We start from the raw sequence: 18169 nt of genomic DNA, 5'->3' as shown, positions 1-18169 counted from the left end.
GCGCGGCAGGGCGGCCATATTGAAAAATCAATTTTTGTCATATTTTTTTAGCACATATAAACTACATAGTTTGTGGTTCTATTATGCATATTCTAACCATATTGATATAGACCAGTTGAGTTCAGGTTCCCTGGAACCTCTCTAGTTTAATTAATTTTCAAAAAGTTACAGCTTCAGATAAAGCACTGGTGGTTTAGGTATGCTATTAGGCAATTGATTAAGAAAATATTGTATGATCATTATTTGTTGATTTTAATTATGCAATTAATCAATACATTATTGCACACCTCTCCCTCCCAATACAGTTTCTATGAGCTGCACGGCGTATTGCCGGGTGCCGAAGACACCCCGGCAATGCCGCGCTGGAGGATATTTATTTATTTGGCATGGGGGCGGTGTACTTTGATTGAATCTGTACTTGTTTGTTTTCTCTTCTTGGGGAGATAATAATTTCACACAGAGTTAGGAACTATCAAATCAACACAAAAATTATTTTATTCTCAAATGCTGCCACCCAATCTGTACTCTACAATGCCGTTTGATCACCGCTAATACGAGCTCCTAAGACCCTTTTTAAAAAGGCACAAATAACAAGAGACAAGACACATGCATCATGGGTGTATTGCTGAACGTGTACCTGTCCACGTTGTCCACGAGGCCGCACATGTGGATGCTTTGCATTGTATGGTAGAGGGGACATGGAGACAGGATGGGATGGCTCACAGAATTTCAGCACAAAGCCAGGAAGCTCGATCCCAGGTGCAGCCTGTGAGGAAGGTTCACGTCAGTGTTTACAATTACGTTCACGTCGGTGCTTATAATGCTTATCATAGTTTACAATGCTCATCATAGTACAATGCCTTTTTGAGGAAGAATACCATTTAATAATCAGTCAAGTTAAAAAGAAAGTAAAACCATTTCAAACTTGCCCTTTGGACTCGCAGTTGGAAGGTTCCTCTCCACAATGTAGAGGATGAAATCACATCGTGTGCATCGCTCTTGCATTCAGCATCCAGGTAAAAACGGATGTGGTCATCTACCTTCCTGAAAATACACAAAGCACCGCCATTGAAAGAAGGATTGATGAAGGCTGAAAATGTCCCAATGCTAAGAGATATGTACATAATTAAATAAAATTCTCAGCCCAAACGTACTCATCCTGACGAGGGTTTTCGTGTGCGATTGGCATGATCGAAATAGCCGCCTTGTGCCAAGCGTGCATGCGTTTCAGCGCTCCGATGACGGGAAGGCCTTCCGGGAGCCTCACGGACCGTCCTACCACCCACACCACATCCAGCAACGCACGGCCTGTTCCCACACATACAATGACTGAACTACTTAACATCGTTTTATCTCTTCTTGGAGGAAATCCAATTATCATAACTTCAAAGATGGTGACATACAAATCGTGTGCCATTCTCTTGTTACCTGGAGGGGGGAGTTTGTCTGCGAGCAGGTGCAGACATTCAGCCGCTTCTTCCAAGTCATTCCTGCCAAACGAGGAAATTACAAGGGAGTGAGGGAGGGGAATCAATCCACATGTGATGTAACAAAAATCAATCTCAACTTGTCAGAAAGACAAAGAGCTCACAGTGCAGATGTTTCGAGTCTTTCCTTCTCAAACTCTTCCACAGCTCGGACACAGGCACCGACGGGAGGGGTCGCCTCATCCATTTCGCCCTCATTACTCGAAGGCACCTTTGTGATCTCGCTCCATTCCGGACTGCAGATCTGACACGATTGTTAGATTTAGACAAAAGTAATTTCCTCACGAGGCCCGAAAAATCGATGACCTTCAAATAGGCATTCACGTTTATATGTAGTTCAGAAAATGTCGGTGTGTGAAAACAAATGGAATGTTCTAACCTGGTAGTGTACCGCCACGGCCTGTATGGCAAAATACCACCGGGGTCCAACAAGAGGGTCACAGTGGTATTCTAGTAAAAGAAAAGTCTCTGATCACTCTCGTAATTCATTATGGTTCATTGAAAAACATGACAACTTCATCGCAGATGAGGCTGGGACAGCATTTCCTTCAGAGATGACATCTGCTCACCATTCTCAAAGTGAAATCATATATTTGATTTGATTTTAAAAATCAAAATTAAATTCCACAAAACCTCAGGATGTGAAAAACAACTCACATTGGCCAACAGACTCATTCCACTGGGAAGCCGATTACACAATTTCACTTTTCAATTCAATTAAACTCAGTTTTATTGCAAAGATCACATGACAGAAGTCTGACAACTAAAAGAGTCAGTGTTACAATTTCAAATGAGAGATGGTTTACAGGTTTCAATAGCAACAAGAACGGCACTCGGGAGAGCACATACCTCCTCCGCCAGGCTGAACAGTCAATGTTTTGTATCCACTGATAGGCCGGATCTGGATTCTGACCTGAACCAAATTCTAATCAGCTTGTTCTTGTCACCAAACCAACTCGTCCACCAAGTTTAGTCATAACGAGTCCATAACTCACAAACCAACTCGTCCACCAAGTCTCCATACAGATTGCTTCTGTCAAAGCAGACGTAAACTGCTTAACAGAAACTTTCCTCCTTCAAGATGTCCCTGATTCCTTAATATCTCTTCCTGGTTACTCCCTCCTCCGGTATGATAGACCTGAGCCTCGTCCTGGTGGTGGGGTTGCTATCTTTATCAAAAAAAACCCTCTTCCTCACTCTCCCTGCACTGACCTCTCTCCACCCCACCCCCAGGAGTACCTCTGGCTACGGCTTCCTCGCTGCTCCCACCTTTTGTTCATATTTGTTCTGTACCGTCCTCCAAACAGTGATGACTCCATTTACATTTCACTGCCTGACAACATGGACCAACTTCTACCCACTCATCCCAACTCTCTCTTCCTCATATGTGGTGACTTCAACTGTCATCATGCCAGCTGGGTGGGTGTGGGTTCCTCTCTCACCAGTCATGGCACCTCAGCAAAGGACTTCTGCGACTCGTTGGGACTGACACAATCTGTCAATTTCCCGACCCGGATCTCAGTCAACGGAGCATCTTCTCTTCTAGACTTGGTGATGACAAACTTCTCTGCAAATGTCTGATGCTCTTCTTCTGCTGCATTCGGTTCTTCTGATAATTTGCTTGTTAGAGTAGACATCTCTCTGGCCATTCTCAGAAAGCCTCCTCAGCTCCGACAAGTCTGGCATTTCACTCAGGATGACTGGCACGGTCTTCCGGCAGCCATCAATCATCTGGACTGGTCTCCCATCTCTACTGCCTCCGACATCAACTCTCCCTGGGAATTCTTCCAAAGTAAACTCTCATGCACAGATTTATGCCATCTCGTCTTCAGTTCTCGTACCCTTCCTTCCGTCCATGGTACATTGAATATTGTGGTGAGGCAGTTGCCCTTAAACAACTTGTCTTCACCTCATGGAAGGCTAATCCAACTGAAGGCAATCTCAGTTCCTTTCACCGAGCGTGGAACAGGTGTGTGTCTACCCTCAGGAGAGCCAGGAAACAATATCTCTCTACTCTCAAGACTGAACTCTCAAACCTGTCTCCCTCCTCTAAATCCTGGTGGCATCTGGTCAAATCCGTTTCTGGTGTTTGTTCCCCCTCCATCCCCTCCCTTTCCTCAAATGGCTACAGAGCTGACTCCGCACGTGAAAAAGCCAAATTCCTCAACTCAGTGTTTGCCTCAAAATCTTGTGTCCCAAACCCATCCCTCTCTGTAACCACCTTACCCAGTCGAACCCAGCTGCTCCTGGACTCTGTGTCCTTCTCTTCTAACAAGGTGGAGAAGTTTTTGTCAAACCTCGATTCTGATTCTGCAACTGGACCAGACGGCATCAGCCCACAGGTTATAAAATCCTGCTCTGCCGCTCTATCTCACCCTCTCTCTGTACTATTCACCCTCTCTTTTGCTGAAGGTCGTCTGCCATCAGTTTGGAAATCAGCCAACATGACCACTTTACACAACATTATTAAAAAGGTGCAAAAACAGATCCTTGCAACTACAGACTCATCAGCCTGCTCTCAATAATCACCAAGGTCATGGAATCGATCATTGCTTCGGATATCAAATCCTTCCTCTTCTCCAATGGCTTGATCTCTGATCTTCAATTTGGAGTCAGACCAGGTCATTCTACTCCGGACATGCTGCTGCTGCTGTCTCAACAATCGATGGAGGTCCTCAATGCCAAACAGGAAATCAGAGCCGTCTCCATTGACATATCTCGTGCCTTCGATACGGTCTGGCACCCAGCTCTGCTCACCAAACTCTCCTCCTATGGTTTCCATGGAAATCTCCACTCATGGCTTGCGGATTTCCTCTCTGGTCGTAAGCAACGTGTGGCCCTGAATGGATTTCTCTCATCGCCCCTTCCTGTTCAGGCTGGAGTTCCTCAAGGAAGTGTTCTGGGGCCCTGTGCTTTTTCTGGTTTTCATCAATGATCTCTCCGACTCTCTGGAAAATCCTCTCTATCTCTTTGCTGATGACTCCACTCTCTACCGCTCCATTCCTAATCCCTCAGATTGGCAGTCTGCAGCGTCCTCACTCTCTGCAGACCTGGACAAAATCACAGACTGGTCAAACGAATGGAACATGTCTTTGAATCCTGACAAATCTCACTCTCTTACCATGTCTCTCCGAAAAGATCGTCTGGCAAACCCTCCCATTTACTTTCTGAACAATCCTCTCCAAGAAGTTCTGTCACTCAAGCTTTTGGGTCTCACTATCTGCCATGATCTTTCCTGGGAAGCACATTTCCAAGCTGGCCTCCAAAGCCAGTCGCCGACGAGGCATCCTCCGTCATGCAAAGTCCTTCCTTTGCACACCTGAGCTCGTCACCACATACAAGGCTTTCATCCACAGCTCAATGGAATACTGCTCTCCTCTCTGGGCTGGTGCTCCTGCCTCGCACCTAGCTCGACTTCACGCTGTTGAAACCAAAGCTTTCAGAATCATTGGAATCTCCCGTGATGAAGCTGATTGTGAGGGCCTTTCACTCACTCACCGCAGGCAGGTTGGTGGTCTTTCTGTCTTCTACCAACTCCTCTCCGGCCTTGCTCCCCCAGCTCCATCTGTGCTCTATCCCCCAAATATTCCTGCAGGTCGCACAAGATCTGCCAACAACCCTCTGATGGTTAAACTGCCAAAATCAAGACTCTCTGCTCACCATCACTCTTTCATTCCTCTTTACTCCCGGCTCTGGAACAAACTCCCTCACTCTCTTCAATCCCACTCCGCCCTCCAGGTCTTTAAAACAGCTGTTCACCACCATCTCTTATCTTCCCCATCCAAAACCTTGATCTTTTATACCCCCGTTAATTCACCCCAGATACACTTTTTTGAAATACCAACTTCTTTCCTGGAAGTCCTAGCATTATCCATGTGTTTCATACCTCTCGCCACCCCCCTCCCCCCGTTTCCCATGCCTCCTCCGCCCAGGCCTTCTCCCTCCCACAGATCTCCCGATGTCCCTGTTCTCTGCTGTTGTACTTGTGTGCTTCCCTCTCTCTCCCCCATCTTGTCTCCCGCTCCCTTTATTGTATGTTTTGTGTGTCCGTTTTTTTTTTGTGATTGATGTTATTAGCTCTTACATGAGCCTCGATCTTGTATATTAAAAACAAAAAATTTAATATAATGTTGTATAATTGCTTTTCGCTTGATCTCCCAATGGTGAAGTATGACTTCAAAATTAAATAATTCTCATATCCGAATCCATATTCAGATCTTCACCAAAATTGAATCGAATCGTCCTTGTCAGACACCCAACTGGTCCACCAAGTTTCGTCCAAATCCGTCCACAACTTTTGATATATCTTGTTCAATGGTGAAGATTCACTCAAAAAATTCTAGTAGCCGGATCCGAATCCGGATCATCACCAAAATCTAATCATTTCGTCCTCGTCACATACGCGACATCTCTGCCAGCTTTCATCCGAATCCGTCCACAACATTTTGAGATATATTTTTCACAAACGGACAATCAAACAGACAGACATACAAGGATGAAAACATAACCTCCATCCACCTTTGGTGGCAGAGGTAAAGAGAACAAAGCAGAATGGCACTCAGTAGAGCATCCTTTTGACCTCACAAATAATTGGTGGTTGAATTCAGTGATCCGATATGCAAATCGTCTTCAACTTTTAAGTTAATCAGATGAAAATTGACAATTTTAGAAATTTAGCCGACATTGACCTTTTGGCCTATGTTGACCTCAAAAATAGTTGGTGGTTTGTTTAAGTTAGCTGATGTGCAAATCTTTTTCAAATTTCAAGTCAATTGGATGAAAATTGAGGATTTTAGATATTTGAAAGGAGTGGTTGACTTTACGCCTATGTGGTCCCTTTGGCCTATGTTGACCCTCAAAAATACTTGTTGGTTGAATTCAGTTAGCTGATGTGCAAATCTTTTTCAAATTTCAAGTCAATCGGATTAAAACTTAGGATTTTAGAAATCTGGAAAAAAGTGGTAGACCTTTTGGCCTATAATGACCTTTTGGCCCATGTTAATCTCAAAAATAGTTGGTGGCTGAATTCAGTTATCTGATGTGTAATTTCTATTCAAATTTCAATCGGATGAAAATTGAGGATTTTAGGCGTTTGAAAGAAAGGTGCGGATTTCCGCCTTTGAGAGGGGATGAGGGGCCGGTCCCATCACAAACCATCCAGTCCATGATTCCGGGCTACGTAACCCATCCGTAAGGACGGATTCTTCGCCAGTACAGATAAATGATCATATAAGAGGGTCGTGTTGCCCACCAGATTTGCATGAATAATACACGGCACATGGCCAAGGGCAGAAAACACCTCACTCCAAACTCCTCACCATTGAACCTCAAAAACGGTATTCTTGTGGATATCTCCAAGACGTACTGTTGGAGGCAACGATAAAATGACAAAGCTCCTCGAAACTCTTCTGTATTTCCTGCACACAAAAAAATGTCCAAACAAAGGAGTCAAAAGTGCAGGTGACAGAAGGCTTCTGAGTAAAATATCAACAAGAGTAGTTACCATAATATTTAAATAACTTCAACATGTTAAATCACACTTTGCGAACACAGGTTAAGAATCCATACATTTGTTAGAAAGTGACAGCACGCTCTGTCGTCGAAGATGTCAAGGAAGTTTTCACCATGATAACCATTTCCAAACTGCATCGTGGCCAAATTGTTTTGCCACCTGTGTACCCCGGTTTAGAATAGGTACACCGTATCACTGCGTGTCGTAAGAGGCGACGAAAAGGGTTGGCGTCAGGGAGGGCATCCGGCCATAAAAACATTGCCTCAAAAAGAGAACCATGACAATTACAACTACATATGGGCAGGGTACAGCCCGAAGTACCCCGTGGGGGACCCCACTCTCTCTCGTCAAAACTCAAGGTGGGGAACCCGATCGAAGCAAGGGTGGAAATCATTCCATTTATGACGACGAAACGTCGGATGCCCGACGTGGAGATCGGTTTCTGAGGTTTGGGACATGGAATGTAGGGACAATGACAGGGAGATCAGGAGAAGTGGTGGAAGTATTGGTCAGAAGAAGAGTGGACATATGTTGTGTGCAAGAGACGAGATGGAAGGGAAGTGGTGTGAGAATGGTGAAGGGTAGGCAGGGACAGAAATACAAGTTTGTTTGCCAAGGGTGCCCGGAGGGAGTGAATGGTGTTGGTGTCCTGTTTTCTGAGGAGTTTGTAGACAGTGTGGTGAGTGTGACTAGAGTGAGTGATAGGTTGATGATGGTGAAAATGATGATTGAAAGCTCTTGGTGAACATCATCTCAGGATATGCTCCGCAGGTTGGTCGGAGCGATGAAGAGAAGGACAAGTTCTGGTGTGCGATGGAGAAGCTGATGGAAAACGTGAAAGATGAGGAAGTTGTTGTGGTAGGAGGAGACCTAAATGGACATGTGGGAAGGAGTATGGACGGTTTTGAGGGAGTTCATGGGGGTTACGGATATGGTGTGAGAAATGGAGAAGGTGAAAGGATTTTGGAGTTTGCTGATGGAGCTGATTTGTTGATTTGTAATACTCAGTTCCAGAAAGAGGATAATAAGCTTGTTACATACACGTCAGGTGGGTCGATGACAACCGTTGACTACCTGCTGGTGCGTAGGCGAGATAGGGGGCACCTCCGGGACACAAAGGTGATCCCGGGGGAGGAGGCTGTTTCACAGCACCACTTCGTTGTCTGCGACATCAGGGTGAAAGGTGCGAGGAGAGCTCGGCGGGTGAAGTACCAACCGAGAATGAAGGTGTGGAGGTTGAAAGAGGTGACAGTGAGGGAGGCATTAAAAGAGAGGCTGAGTATGGTAGAGGATGATGTGGTTGAGCTTGAAAGTGGTTGGATGTCAATGAAAGATAGTCTGTTGGGAGCCGTTGGTGAGGTATGTGGATGGACAAAAGGACCACCGAGGCACTCGGAAACATGGTGGTGGGATGATGAAGTTGGAAATAAGATTGACGAGAAGAGGAAGAAGTTCAAGGAGTGGCAGAAGGCGAAGGGTATGGGGGCAGAAAAGGCAGAGCATGAAAGTTATAAGGCAGCCAAGAAGGCTGCAAAGAAAGAGGTAGCAAAGGCACAGGAGGCATGCAGGAAAATGTTTGGAGAACGCTTGGATTTGGAAGAGGGTCAGAGAGTGGTATTCAGGATTGCAAAACATATAGCGAAAGAGAGCTGTGATGTGATGGGGGTGAGTTGCTTGAAGGATGAAGTGGGACAAATCGTTGTGGATCCAGATGGAATTAAAGGAAGATGGAAGAGATATATGGAAATACTGTTGAATGCAGAGAATGAATGGGATGGCAACATAGAGAGTAACCCAGTTTTAGAACCGGCAGAGAAGATAACCGAGAAGGAAGTTGGGGAAGCGATAAAAGCAATGAAGAGTAGAAAAGCGGGAGGGCTGACGTGAGTTGTGGGAGATATGTTGAAGGCAGCGGGAAATTGGGGTGTGAAGAGAATGACAGAGATCTGCAATTTGGTGGTGAAAGAAGGCCGCATTCCAGTGGATTGGGAACCGATTACCATCGTCCCTCTATACAAGGGGAAAGGTGACCCTCTGGACTGTGGCTCGTACCGAGCGATACAGTTATTGGAGCATGGAATGAAGGCATTGGAAAGGGTGTTGGAAAGGAGGATAAGGAAGACAGTGAAGATTGATGAAATGCAGTTTGGATTTATGCCAGGAAGAGGCACGACAGACGCGCTTTTTATTGTGAGGCAGTTGCAGGAGAAGTACATGGAGAAGTGGAAGGAGTTGTTTCTTGGGTTTGTTCATCTGGAGAAAGCATTCGATAGGGTTCCACGTGAAGTAGTGACATGGGCATTGAGGAAGTTAGGAGTGGAGGAATGGTTGATCAGAGTAGTGATAACAATGTACAAAAGAGCGCGCACAGCTGTAAGGACGAAGGACGGGAACAGTGGTGAGTTTGAGGTGAAGGTGGGAGTGCATCAGGGGTCGGTACTAAGTCCACTACTATTTGTAGCTGTGATGGAGGTGCTGGCTCGGAATGTAAAGGAGGGTTTACCGTGGGAGTTGTTGTATGCAGAAAGTATGGATGGACTTAAGGAGAAGATGAACAAGTGGAAGGAATGTATGGAGACAAAAGGTCTGAAGGTGAATATCGGAAAAACGAAGGTGATGGCAAGTGGTAAAGCATGTGGTGAGGTGGAAAGAACTGGGAAGTGGCCGTGTGCTGTGTGCAGGAAGGGTGTCGGAGTGAATTCCATTCAATGTACAATGTGCGCTGAGTGGGTTCATCAAAAATGTAGTGGTTTGAGAGGGTCATTAACCAGTGTGGCAGCTACATTCAAGTGTAAGGTGTGCACAGAGGGAGCTGCAGATGGAGGAAATGTTGAGTTGGATCTTGGAGATGGCGTGAAGCTGGAAGGTGTGAAAACATTTTGTTACCTAGGAGACATGCTGAATGGAGAAGGTGGATCAGACTCGGCAACGGTTGCTCGAGTGAGATGTGCATGGAAGAAGTTTCGGGAACTGAGTGGCGTGCTGACGAGGAGGGGAGTGTCGTTGAAGCTGAAGGGAAAGGTGGATGCTGAATGTGTGAGAAGTGTTATGATTTATGGCATCGTGACATGGGTAATGAACATAGAGCAGCAACGAAGGCTGGAAAGGGTGGAAATGCAAATGGTTCTGTGGATGTGTGGAGTATCGTTGAGAGAGAGGAGGACAAATGATGAATTGCGAAAGATGATTGGAATAGAGCCTGTGATGGATGCTGTGAAGAGAAACAGTTTGAGATTGTTTGGTCATGTGTTGAGGAAGGATGGAAGTGACTGGTTGAGAAGTGATGGAAATGAATGTAGACGGAAGTCGAGGACGGGGAAGACCGAGAAAGACTTGGCTACCGATTGTGGAAGAAGAAATGCGGGCAAGGGGGTTAACAAGGGGAGATGCAGAAAATAGGGCAAAATGGAGAATATTGTCATGGGGACCCACAAGGCTAACCCCCGCTCTTGCAGGGAAAATGGCCTTAAAATGCCTGTTGTTGTTGTTGTCGTCTCTGACATCAACTGGGAGAAATTTTTGCCCACTCCTCCATGCAGAATTCTTTCAGATGTGCAATGTCTGAGGGGTTTCTTGCATCCACAGCTCGTTTCAAATCCCCCCACAACATCTCGATGGGATTTAGATCCGGGCTTTAACTTGGCCATTCCAGAACCCTCCATTTCTTTCTTTTCAGCCATTCCTTGGTGGATCTGGTATATTTAGGGTCCTTGTCATGTTGCAAGGTCCACCTTCGGTTGAGCTTCAACTTTCCGACAGATGGCCTCACATTATCCTCAAGCACCCTCTGGTACAATGAAGAATTCATAGTGAATTATATGATGGTGAGCTGCCCAGGCCCTGATGCAGCAAAGCTGCCCCAAACCATAATATTTCCACCACCAAGCTTTACAGCTGGTATCAGGTTCTTGTGGTCAAATGCTGTCTTTGATATTCGCCAAACATGTCTTCTGGTACTGTGGCCAAATAGCTCTACGTAAGATTCATCTGTCCAGAGCACATTGTTCCAGAAGTGCTGGTCTTTTCCGAGGTGTTCATTGGCAAACTTTAATCTTGCCCTGATGTTCTTTCTGGACAGCAAAGGTTTCCTCCTGACACCTCCCATGTAGATCAAGTTTGTGCAGCCTCTTTCTGATGGTTGACTCATGCACTTTGACATCAACAGTGGCAAGAGCTACCTGTAGGCCCCGTGATGACATTCTGGGGTTCTCAGAGACTTCTTTCAGCATCTTGCCATCTGCTCTCAGGCTGAACTTGCTGTGGCAGCCTGGCCTGAACAAGTTCGCAGTTGTTTGGAATCTTCTCCACTTGCAGAAGATCTTCCGGACAGTCGAATGATTGATTTCAAATATTGATTGGAGATTTTTTAAATCCCTTCCCAGACTCGTAGGCATCTATAACCTTCTTTCTGAAGGCCTTAGAGCTCTTTTGATCTAGACATAGTGACGCCGCACCGCACACCGCAAATGCCGCACACTTCAACAACAAAGAGCAAACCAAACTAAATGTCTGAGATTTAAATAAGACAGGTTCCTCCAAGATCCTCTCTGATGATGTTCTTATAATTTGCACCTGAGGTGGTGCATCTGATTCTAATTTCAGGTATTTGAAGTAGTGATAAATGTAGGGGTGTACTTACTTTTTCCACATGCGAAATTTGCATTTATGTTTATTTAAATTATACAATGGACTACAAAATGTAAATGTTTCATGATATTTGTTATATTATATCACCTTTATCTGTCAATATTGTTGAAATGAAGATCAAATAGCTGTATGTTGAAATATGTTGAAAAAGTCAAAACTTTACATGGGGTGTACTTACTTTTTCACATGACTGTATATGATCACTCCACCATGTTTTGTTGATATATGCCATCATCAGTGTTATTGTATATGATCACTCCACCACTGGTTGTTTATATATCCCATCATCAGTGTTATTGTATTTGATCACTCCACCACCTTCAGACACAAGGTACGACAGTATCAACTCTCACCATCCGTTGCCAACTCAATGAAAGGGGGGTCTATGGTAGGAGACCCAGGAGGACCCAACTGCTGAGATAGAGACATAACAATGCCCAACTGGAGTTTTCCAAAACACACCTGAACAAGCCAAAATCCTTCTGTGGACAGATGAAACCAAATTTGAGCTTTTTGGTAAAGCACATCATCTCTATGTTTACTGAAATCAAAATGAAGCCTTCAAAGAAAAGAACACCTTCCCTACAGTCAAACATGGAGGAGGTTCAGTGATGTTTTTGGGGTTGCTGTGCTGCCTCTGGCACTGGGTACCTTGAATGTGTGCATGGCATCATGAAATCAGAAGATTACCAAGGCATTTTGGAGCACAATGTTCAACCCAGTGTCAGAAAGATGTGTCTCTGTCGAAGGTCATGGGTCTTGCATCAGGACAATGACCCCAAACACTTCAAAAAGCACCCAGGAATGGTTCAAGACAAAACGCTGGACTGTTCTGAAGTGGCCAGCAACGAGTCCAGATATAAATCCCATTGAACACCTGTGGTGAGATCTGAAAACAGCAGTTGGGAGAAGGTACCCTTCAAATCTGGGAGAACTGGAGCAGTTTGTACAAGACGAGTGGGACAAACTGCCAGTAGAGAGGTGGAGGAAGCTCATTCATGGTATTGGAAGCACTTGACTGCAGTTATTTTGTCCATAGGCCGTGTTTCCAAATATTAAGTCTCGGGTGTCAATAATTTTGTGCAAGGGTGCCATTTTTGGCCACAACTGTATAATAACACTGATGACATATATCAACAAATGGTGGTGGAAGGATCATCATCATAATCATTGTCGACCTGTTTTCAGTCCACTGTGGAATTAAAAGATCTCCCTCAACTTATTGGAGGGTATTGGAATACTCGCCGTGCTCAACCTCCGACGTAGTTCGGACAATATTTAGCAATTCCTTCATGGTGCCGATGATAGCTCGCTTACTCTTCGCGAAGGACACCGAGAGGTCTTTAACGTCCATCTGAGGGACGGCACACACATCGATGAATCACCCTGCCAGTAAAACACCGGGATGATGGTTTATAGCTCGGTCGGGATCTAAATCCAGGCCAGACAGCATAGATGCGAGTGTGCGGAGTGTGCGTTAGTCTTGGCCTCTCCGCCATCCGGTGAGCCCTGGTGATATACATGGTATACATGAGGATGTACATCAAGGTAACTTGGACACAAGACGAGACCATTCTTCCCATCATGATTGCACGTCAGGGACACTGTATGAATTCAATCCCGAAGTTTATATGAATGTCATTTTGCGAGATGGAAGGGAAGATAGGACAACACCTTTAAATGATACCTGGGATTATATTCAAACAAGAAAGCATGTTCCTGGTGATTTGCAAGCGGAGCTTATATCGTAGTACATTGTGAAACTACAAACATCATTTATATCACTCGTCGACACCACGTGGCTGCCTCCGCTATTAATGAATTATGGGAATTCATCAAAGGTAAAGTTGTGTTGTGACGCTACGAGTACCAAAGGAGTGTCACTTCAATCTTGAAACTTCTTAGCGGACATTAAAAGCAAAAACGAAGCTTCTCAAGAAGTTGCTGTGCATTTGGTAATTTTTCTTCATCACTGCGTTCGACATGGACGGTTTAACACATGAACGAGACATTTCTTTTACAAACAGAGTGATCTGGGTACGAGAACAGCATGGTGGGGATGTGTGTCGGAGCGCTGCCTGCACTGGTGTTGGTTTGATTCCCACAGGTGCTCAGAGTGAGGCTTTTGGAAATGTAGACCATGCAAGCATTAGGCCTTCCTTGCTCGCTCGGAGAAATATTAGGCCAATTCCACCTCCTCTGTCGAGGTGCCGAGCCCAGCTTATGCGAAATATTAAATATATCACATCCTTTCACTCTGCTTCACCCCGACCATGCTAAAGATCCTCACATTCAGCGAGCCCATTCCCCCCCCCCCCCCCATAACCTCCAAACTCACACTCACCTCACCACCATCCCCACCTCCTTTCATCACACTCACCTCACCGCCTCCTCCTTTCATCACACTCACCTCACCACCATCCCCTCCTCCTTTCATCACACTCCTCACCACCACCCCCTCCTCCTTTCATCACACTCACCTCACCACCACCCCCTCTTCCTTTCATCACACTCCCCTCACCACCATCTCCTCCTCCTTTCATCACACTCCTCACCACCACCCCCTCCTCCTTTCATCACACTCACCTCACCACCACCCCCTCTTCCTTTCATCACACTCCCCTCACCACCATCTCCTCCTCCTTTCATCACACTCCCCTCACCACCATCCCCTCCTCCTTTCATCACACTCACCTCACCACCACCCCCTCTTCCTTTCATCACACTCCCCTCACCACCATCTCCTCCTCCTTTCATCACACTCCCCTCACCACCATCTCCTCCTCCTTTCATCACACTCCCCTCACCACCATCCCCTCCTCCTTTCATCACACTCACCTCACCACCATCTCCTCCTCCTTTCATCACACTCCCCTCACCACCATCCCCTCCTCCTTTCATCACACTCCCCTCACCACCATCCCCTCCTCCTTTCATCACACTCCCCTCACCACCACCCCCTCCTCCTTTCATCACACTCCCCTCACCACCACCCCCTCCTCCTTTCATCACACTCCCCACACCACCACCCCCTCCTCCTTTCATCACACTCCCCTCACCACCACCCCTCCTCCTTTCATCACACTCACCTCACCACCATCCCCTCCTCCTTTCATCACACTCACCTCACCCCCTCCTCCTCCTCCTCCTTTCATCACACTCCCCTCACCACCACCCCCTCCTCCTTTCATCACACTCCCCTCACCACCACCCCCTCCTCCTCCTTTCATCACACTCCCCTCACCACCACCCCTCCTCCTCCTTTCATCACACTCCTCACCACCACCCCCTCCTCCTCCTCCTCCTCCTTTCATCACACTCCCCATCACCACCACCCCTCCTCCTCCTCCTTTCATCACACTCCCCTCACCACCACCTCCTCCTCCTTTCATCACACTCCCCTCACCACCATCTCCTCCTACTTTCATCACACTCCCCTCACCACCATCTCCTCCTCCTTTCATCACACTACCCTCACCACCATCCCCTCCTCCTTTCATCACACTCCCCTCAACACCACCCCCTCCTCCTTTCATCACACTCTCCTCACCACCACCCCCTCCTCCTTTCATCACACTCTCCTCACCACCATCTCCTCCTCCTTTCATCACACCCCTCACCACCATCCCCTCCTCCTTTCATCACACTCCCCTCACCACCACCCCCTCCTCCTTTCATCACACTCCCTTCATCACACTCCCCTCACCACCATCTCCTCCTCCTTTCATCACACTCCCCTCACCACCATCCCCCCCCCCCCTTTTCATCACACTCCCTTCATCACACTCTCCTCACCACCATCTCCTCACCACCATCTCCTCCTCCTCCTCCTTTCATCACACTCCCCTCACCACCACCCCTCCTCCTTTCATCACACTCCCCTCACCACCACCCCCTCCTCCTTTCATCACACTCCCCTCACCACCATCTCCTCCTCCTCCTTTCATCACACTCACCTCACCACCATCCCCTCCTCCTTTCATCACACTCCCCTCACCACCACCCCTCCTCCTTTCATCACACTCACCTCACCACCACCCCCTCCTCCTTTCATCACACTCACACCACCATCCCCTCCTCCTTTCATCACACTCCCCTCACCACCACCCCCTCCTCCTTTCATCACACTCCCCTCACCACCACCCCCTCCTCCTTTCATCACACTCCCCTCACCACCATCTCCTCCTCCTCCTCATTTCATCACACTCCCCTCACCACCACCCCCTCCTCCTTTCATCACACTCCCCTCACCACCATTCCCCCCCCCCCCCCTTTTCATCACACTCCCTTCATCACACTCTCCTCACCACCATCTCCTCCTCCTTTCATCACACTCCCCTCACCACCATCCCCTCCTCCTTTCATCACACTCTCCTCACCACCACCCCCTCCTCCTTTCATCACACTCCCCCTCACCACCACCCCCTCCTCCTTTCATCACACTCCTCACCACCACCCCTCCTCCTCCTTTCATCACACTTCCCTCACCACCACCCCCTCCTCCTTTCATCACACTCACCACACCACCATCTCCTCCTTTCATCACACTCCCCTCACCACCACCCCTCCTCCTTTCATCACACTCCCCTCACCACCACCCCCTCCTCCTTTCATCACAATCCCCTCACCACCATCCCCTCCTCCTTTCATCACACTCCCCTCACCACCACCCCCTCCTTTCATCACACTCCCCTCACCACCACCCCCTCCTCCTTTCATCACACTCCCCTCACCACCACCCCCTCCTCCTTTCATCACACTCCCCTCACCACCACCCCCTCCTCCTTTCATCACACTCCCCTCACCACCACCCCCTCCTCACCACCACCACCCCTCCTCCTTTCATCACACTCCCCTCACCACCATCCCCTCCTCCTTTCATCACACTCCCCTCACCACCACCCCCCCCCTCCTCCTCCTTTCATCACACTCCCCTCACCACCATTCCCCTCCTCCTTTCATCACACTCCCCTCACCACAACCCCCTCCTCCTTTCATCACACTCCCCTCACCACCACCCCCTCCTCCTTTCATCACACTCCCCTCACCACCACCTCCTCCTCCTTTCATCACACTCCCCTCACCACCACCTCCTCCTCCTCCTCCTTTCATCACACTCCCCTCACCACCATCCCCTCCTCCTTTCATCACACTCCCCTCCTCCTTTCATCACACTCCCCTCACCACCACCCCTCCTCCTTTCATCACACTCACCTCACCACCATCCCCTCCTCCTTTCTTCACACTCACCTCACCACCATCCCCTCCTCCTTTCATCACACTACCCTCACCACCACCCCTCCTCCTTTCATCACACTCCCCTCACCACAACCCCCTCCTCCTTTCATCACACTCACCTCACCACCATCCCCTCCTCCTTTCATCACACTCCCCTCACCACCACCCCCTCCTCCTTTCATCACACTCCCCTCACACCACCTCCTCCTTTCATCACACTCCCCTCACCACCATCTCCTCCTCCTTTCATCACACTCCCCTCACCACCACCCCCTCCTCCTTTCATCACACTCCCCTCACCACCACCCCCTCCTCCTTTCATCACTCCCCTCACCACCATCCCCTCCTCCTTTCATCACACTCAACTCACCACCATCTCCTCCTCCTTTCATCACACTCACCTCACCACCATCCCCTCCTCCTTTCATCACACTCCCCTCACCACCATCCCCTCCTCCTTTCATCACACTCCCCTCACCACCATCCCCTCCTCCTTTCATCACACTCCCTCACCACCATCCCCTCCTCCTTTCATCACACTCCCCTCACCACCATCTCCTCCTCCTTTCATCACACTCACCTCACCACCATCCCCTCCTCCTTTCATCACACTCCCCTCACCACCATCTCCTCCTCCTTTCATCACACTCCCCTCACCACCATCCCCTCCTCCTTTCATCACACTCACCTCACCACGCTCCCCTCCTCCTTTCATCACACTCCCCTCACCACCATCCCCCCCCCCCCCTTTTCATCACACTCCCTTCATCACACTCTCCTCACCACCATCTCCTCCTCCTTTCATCACACTCCCCTCACCACCATCCCCTCCTCCTTTCATCACACTCACCTCACCACCATCCCCTCCTCCTTTCATCACACTCCCCTCACCATCATCCCCCTTTTCATCACACTCCCTTCATCACACTCTCCTCACCACCATCTCCTCCTCCTTTCATCACACTCCCCTCACCACCATCCCCTCCTCCTTTCATCACACTCACCTCACCACCATCCCCTCCTCCTTTCATCACACTCCCCTCACCATCATCCCCCCTTTTCATCACACTCCCTTCATCACACTCCCCTCCTCCTTTCATCACACTCCCCTCACACCACCTCCTCCTTTCATCACACTCCCCTCACCACCATCTCCTCCTCCTTTCATCACACTCCCCTCACCACCACCCCCTCCTCCTTTCATCACACTCCCCTCACCACCACCCCCTCCTCCTTTCATCACTCCCCTCACCACCATCCCCTCCTCCTTTCATCACACTCAACT

At 48.1% G+C, this 18169-nt stretch overlaps 1 protein-coding gene across 7 annotated transcripts in view; it reads right to left on the bottom strand.

Moving 5' to 3' along the window:
• Positions 1-18169, bottom strand: part of MTBP (MDM2 binding protein) — a 101358-nt gene that overhangs the window by 74180 nt on the left and 9009 nt on the right. For 2 of the 7 annotated variants that reach the window (XM_078786155.1, XM_078786157.1), the window contains exons 2-8: positions 6806-6904; positions 1867-1937; positions 1592-1731; positions 1429-1490; positions 1155-1308; positions 930-1044; positions 638-766 (exon numbers count right to left, since the gene is read on the bottom strand). In XM_078786155.1, the coding sequence (XP_078642281.1) occupies positions 638-766; positions 930-1044; positions 1155-1308; positions 1429-1490; positions 1592-1731; positions 1867-1937; positions 6806-6904 (770 nt within the window). Of the gene's footprint in view, positions 1-637; positions 767-929; positions 1045-1154; positions 1330-1428; positions 1491-1591; positions 1732-1866; positions 1938-6805; positions 6906-18169 lie in introns of those variants that run through there. The other 5 variants (XM_078786154.1, XM_078786156.1, XM_078786158.1 and 2 more) reach the window with 4 other exon arrangements.

This window comes from Myxine glutinosa, chromosome 10, assembly GCF_964187855.1.
Source record: "Myxine glutinosa chromosome 10, kmMyxGlut1.1, whole genome shotgun sequence".
NCBI classification, from domain to species: domain Eukaryota; kingdom Metazoa; phylum Chordata; class Myxini; order Myxiniformes; family Myxinidae; genus Myxine; species Myxine glutinosa.
Note: the sequence above shows the minus strand (reverse complement) of the source record. Positions and strands in the feature narration are given on the sequence as shown.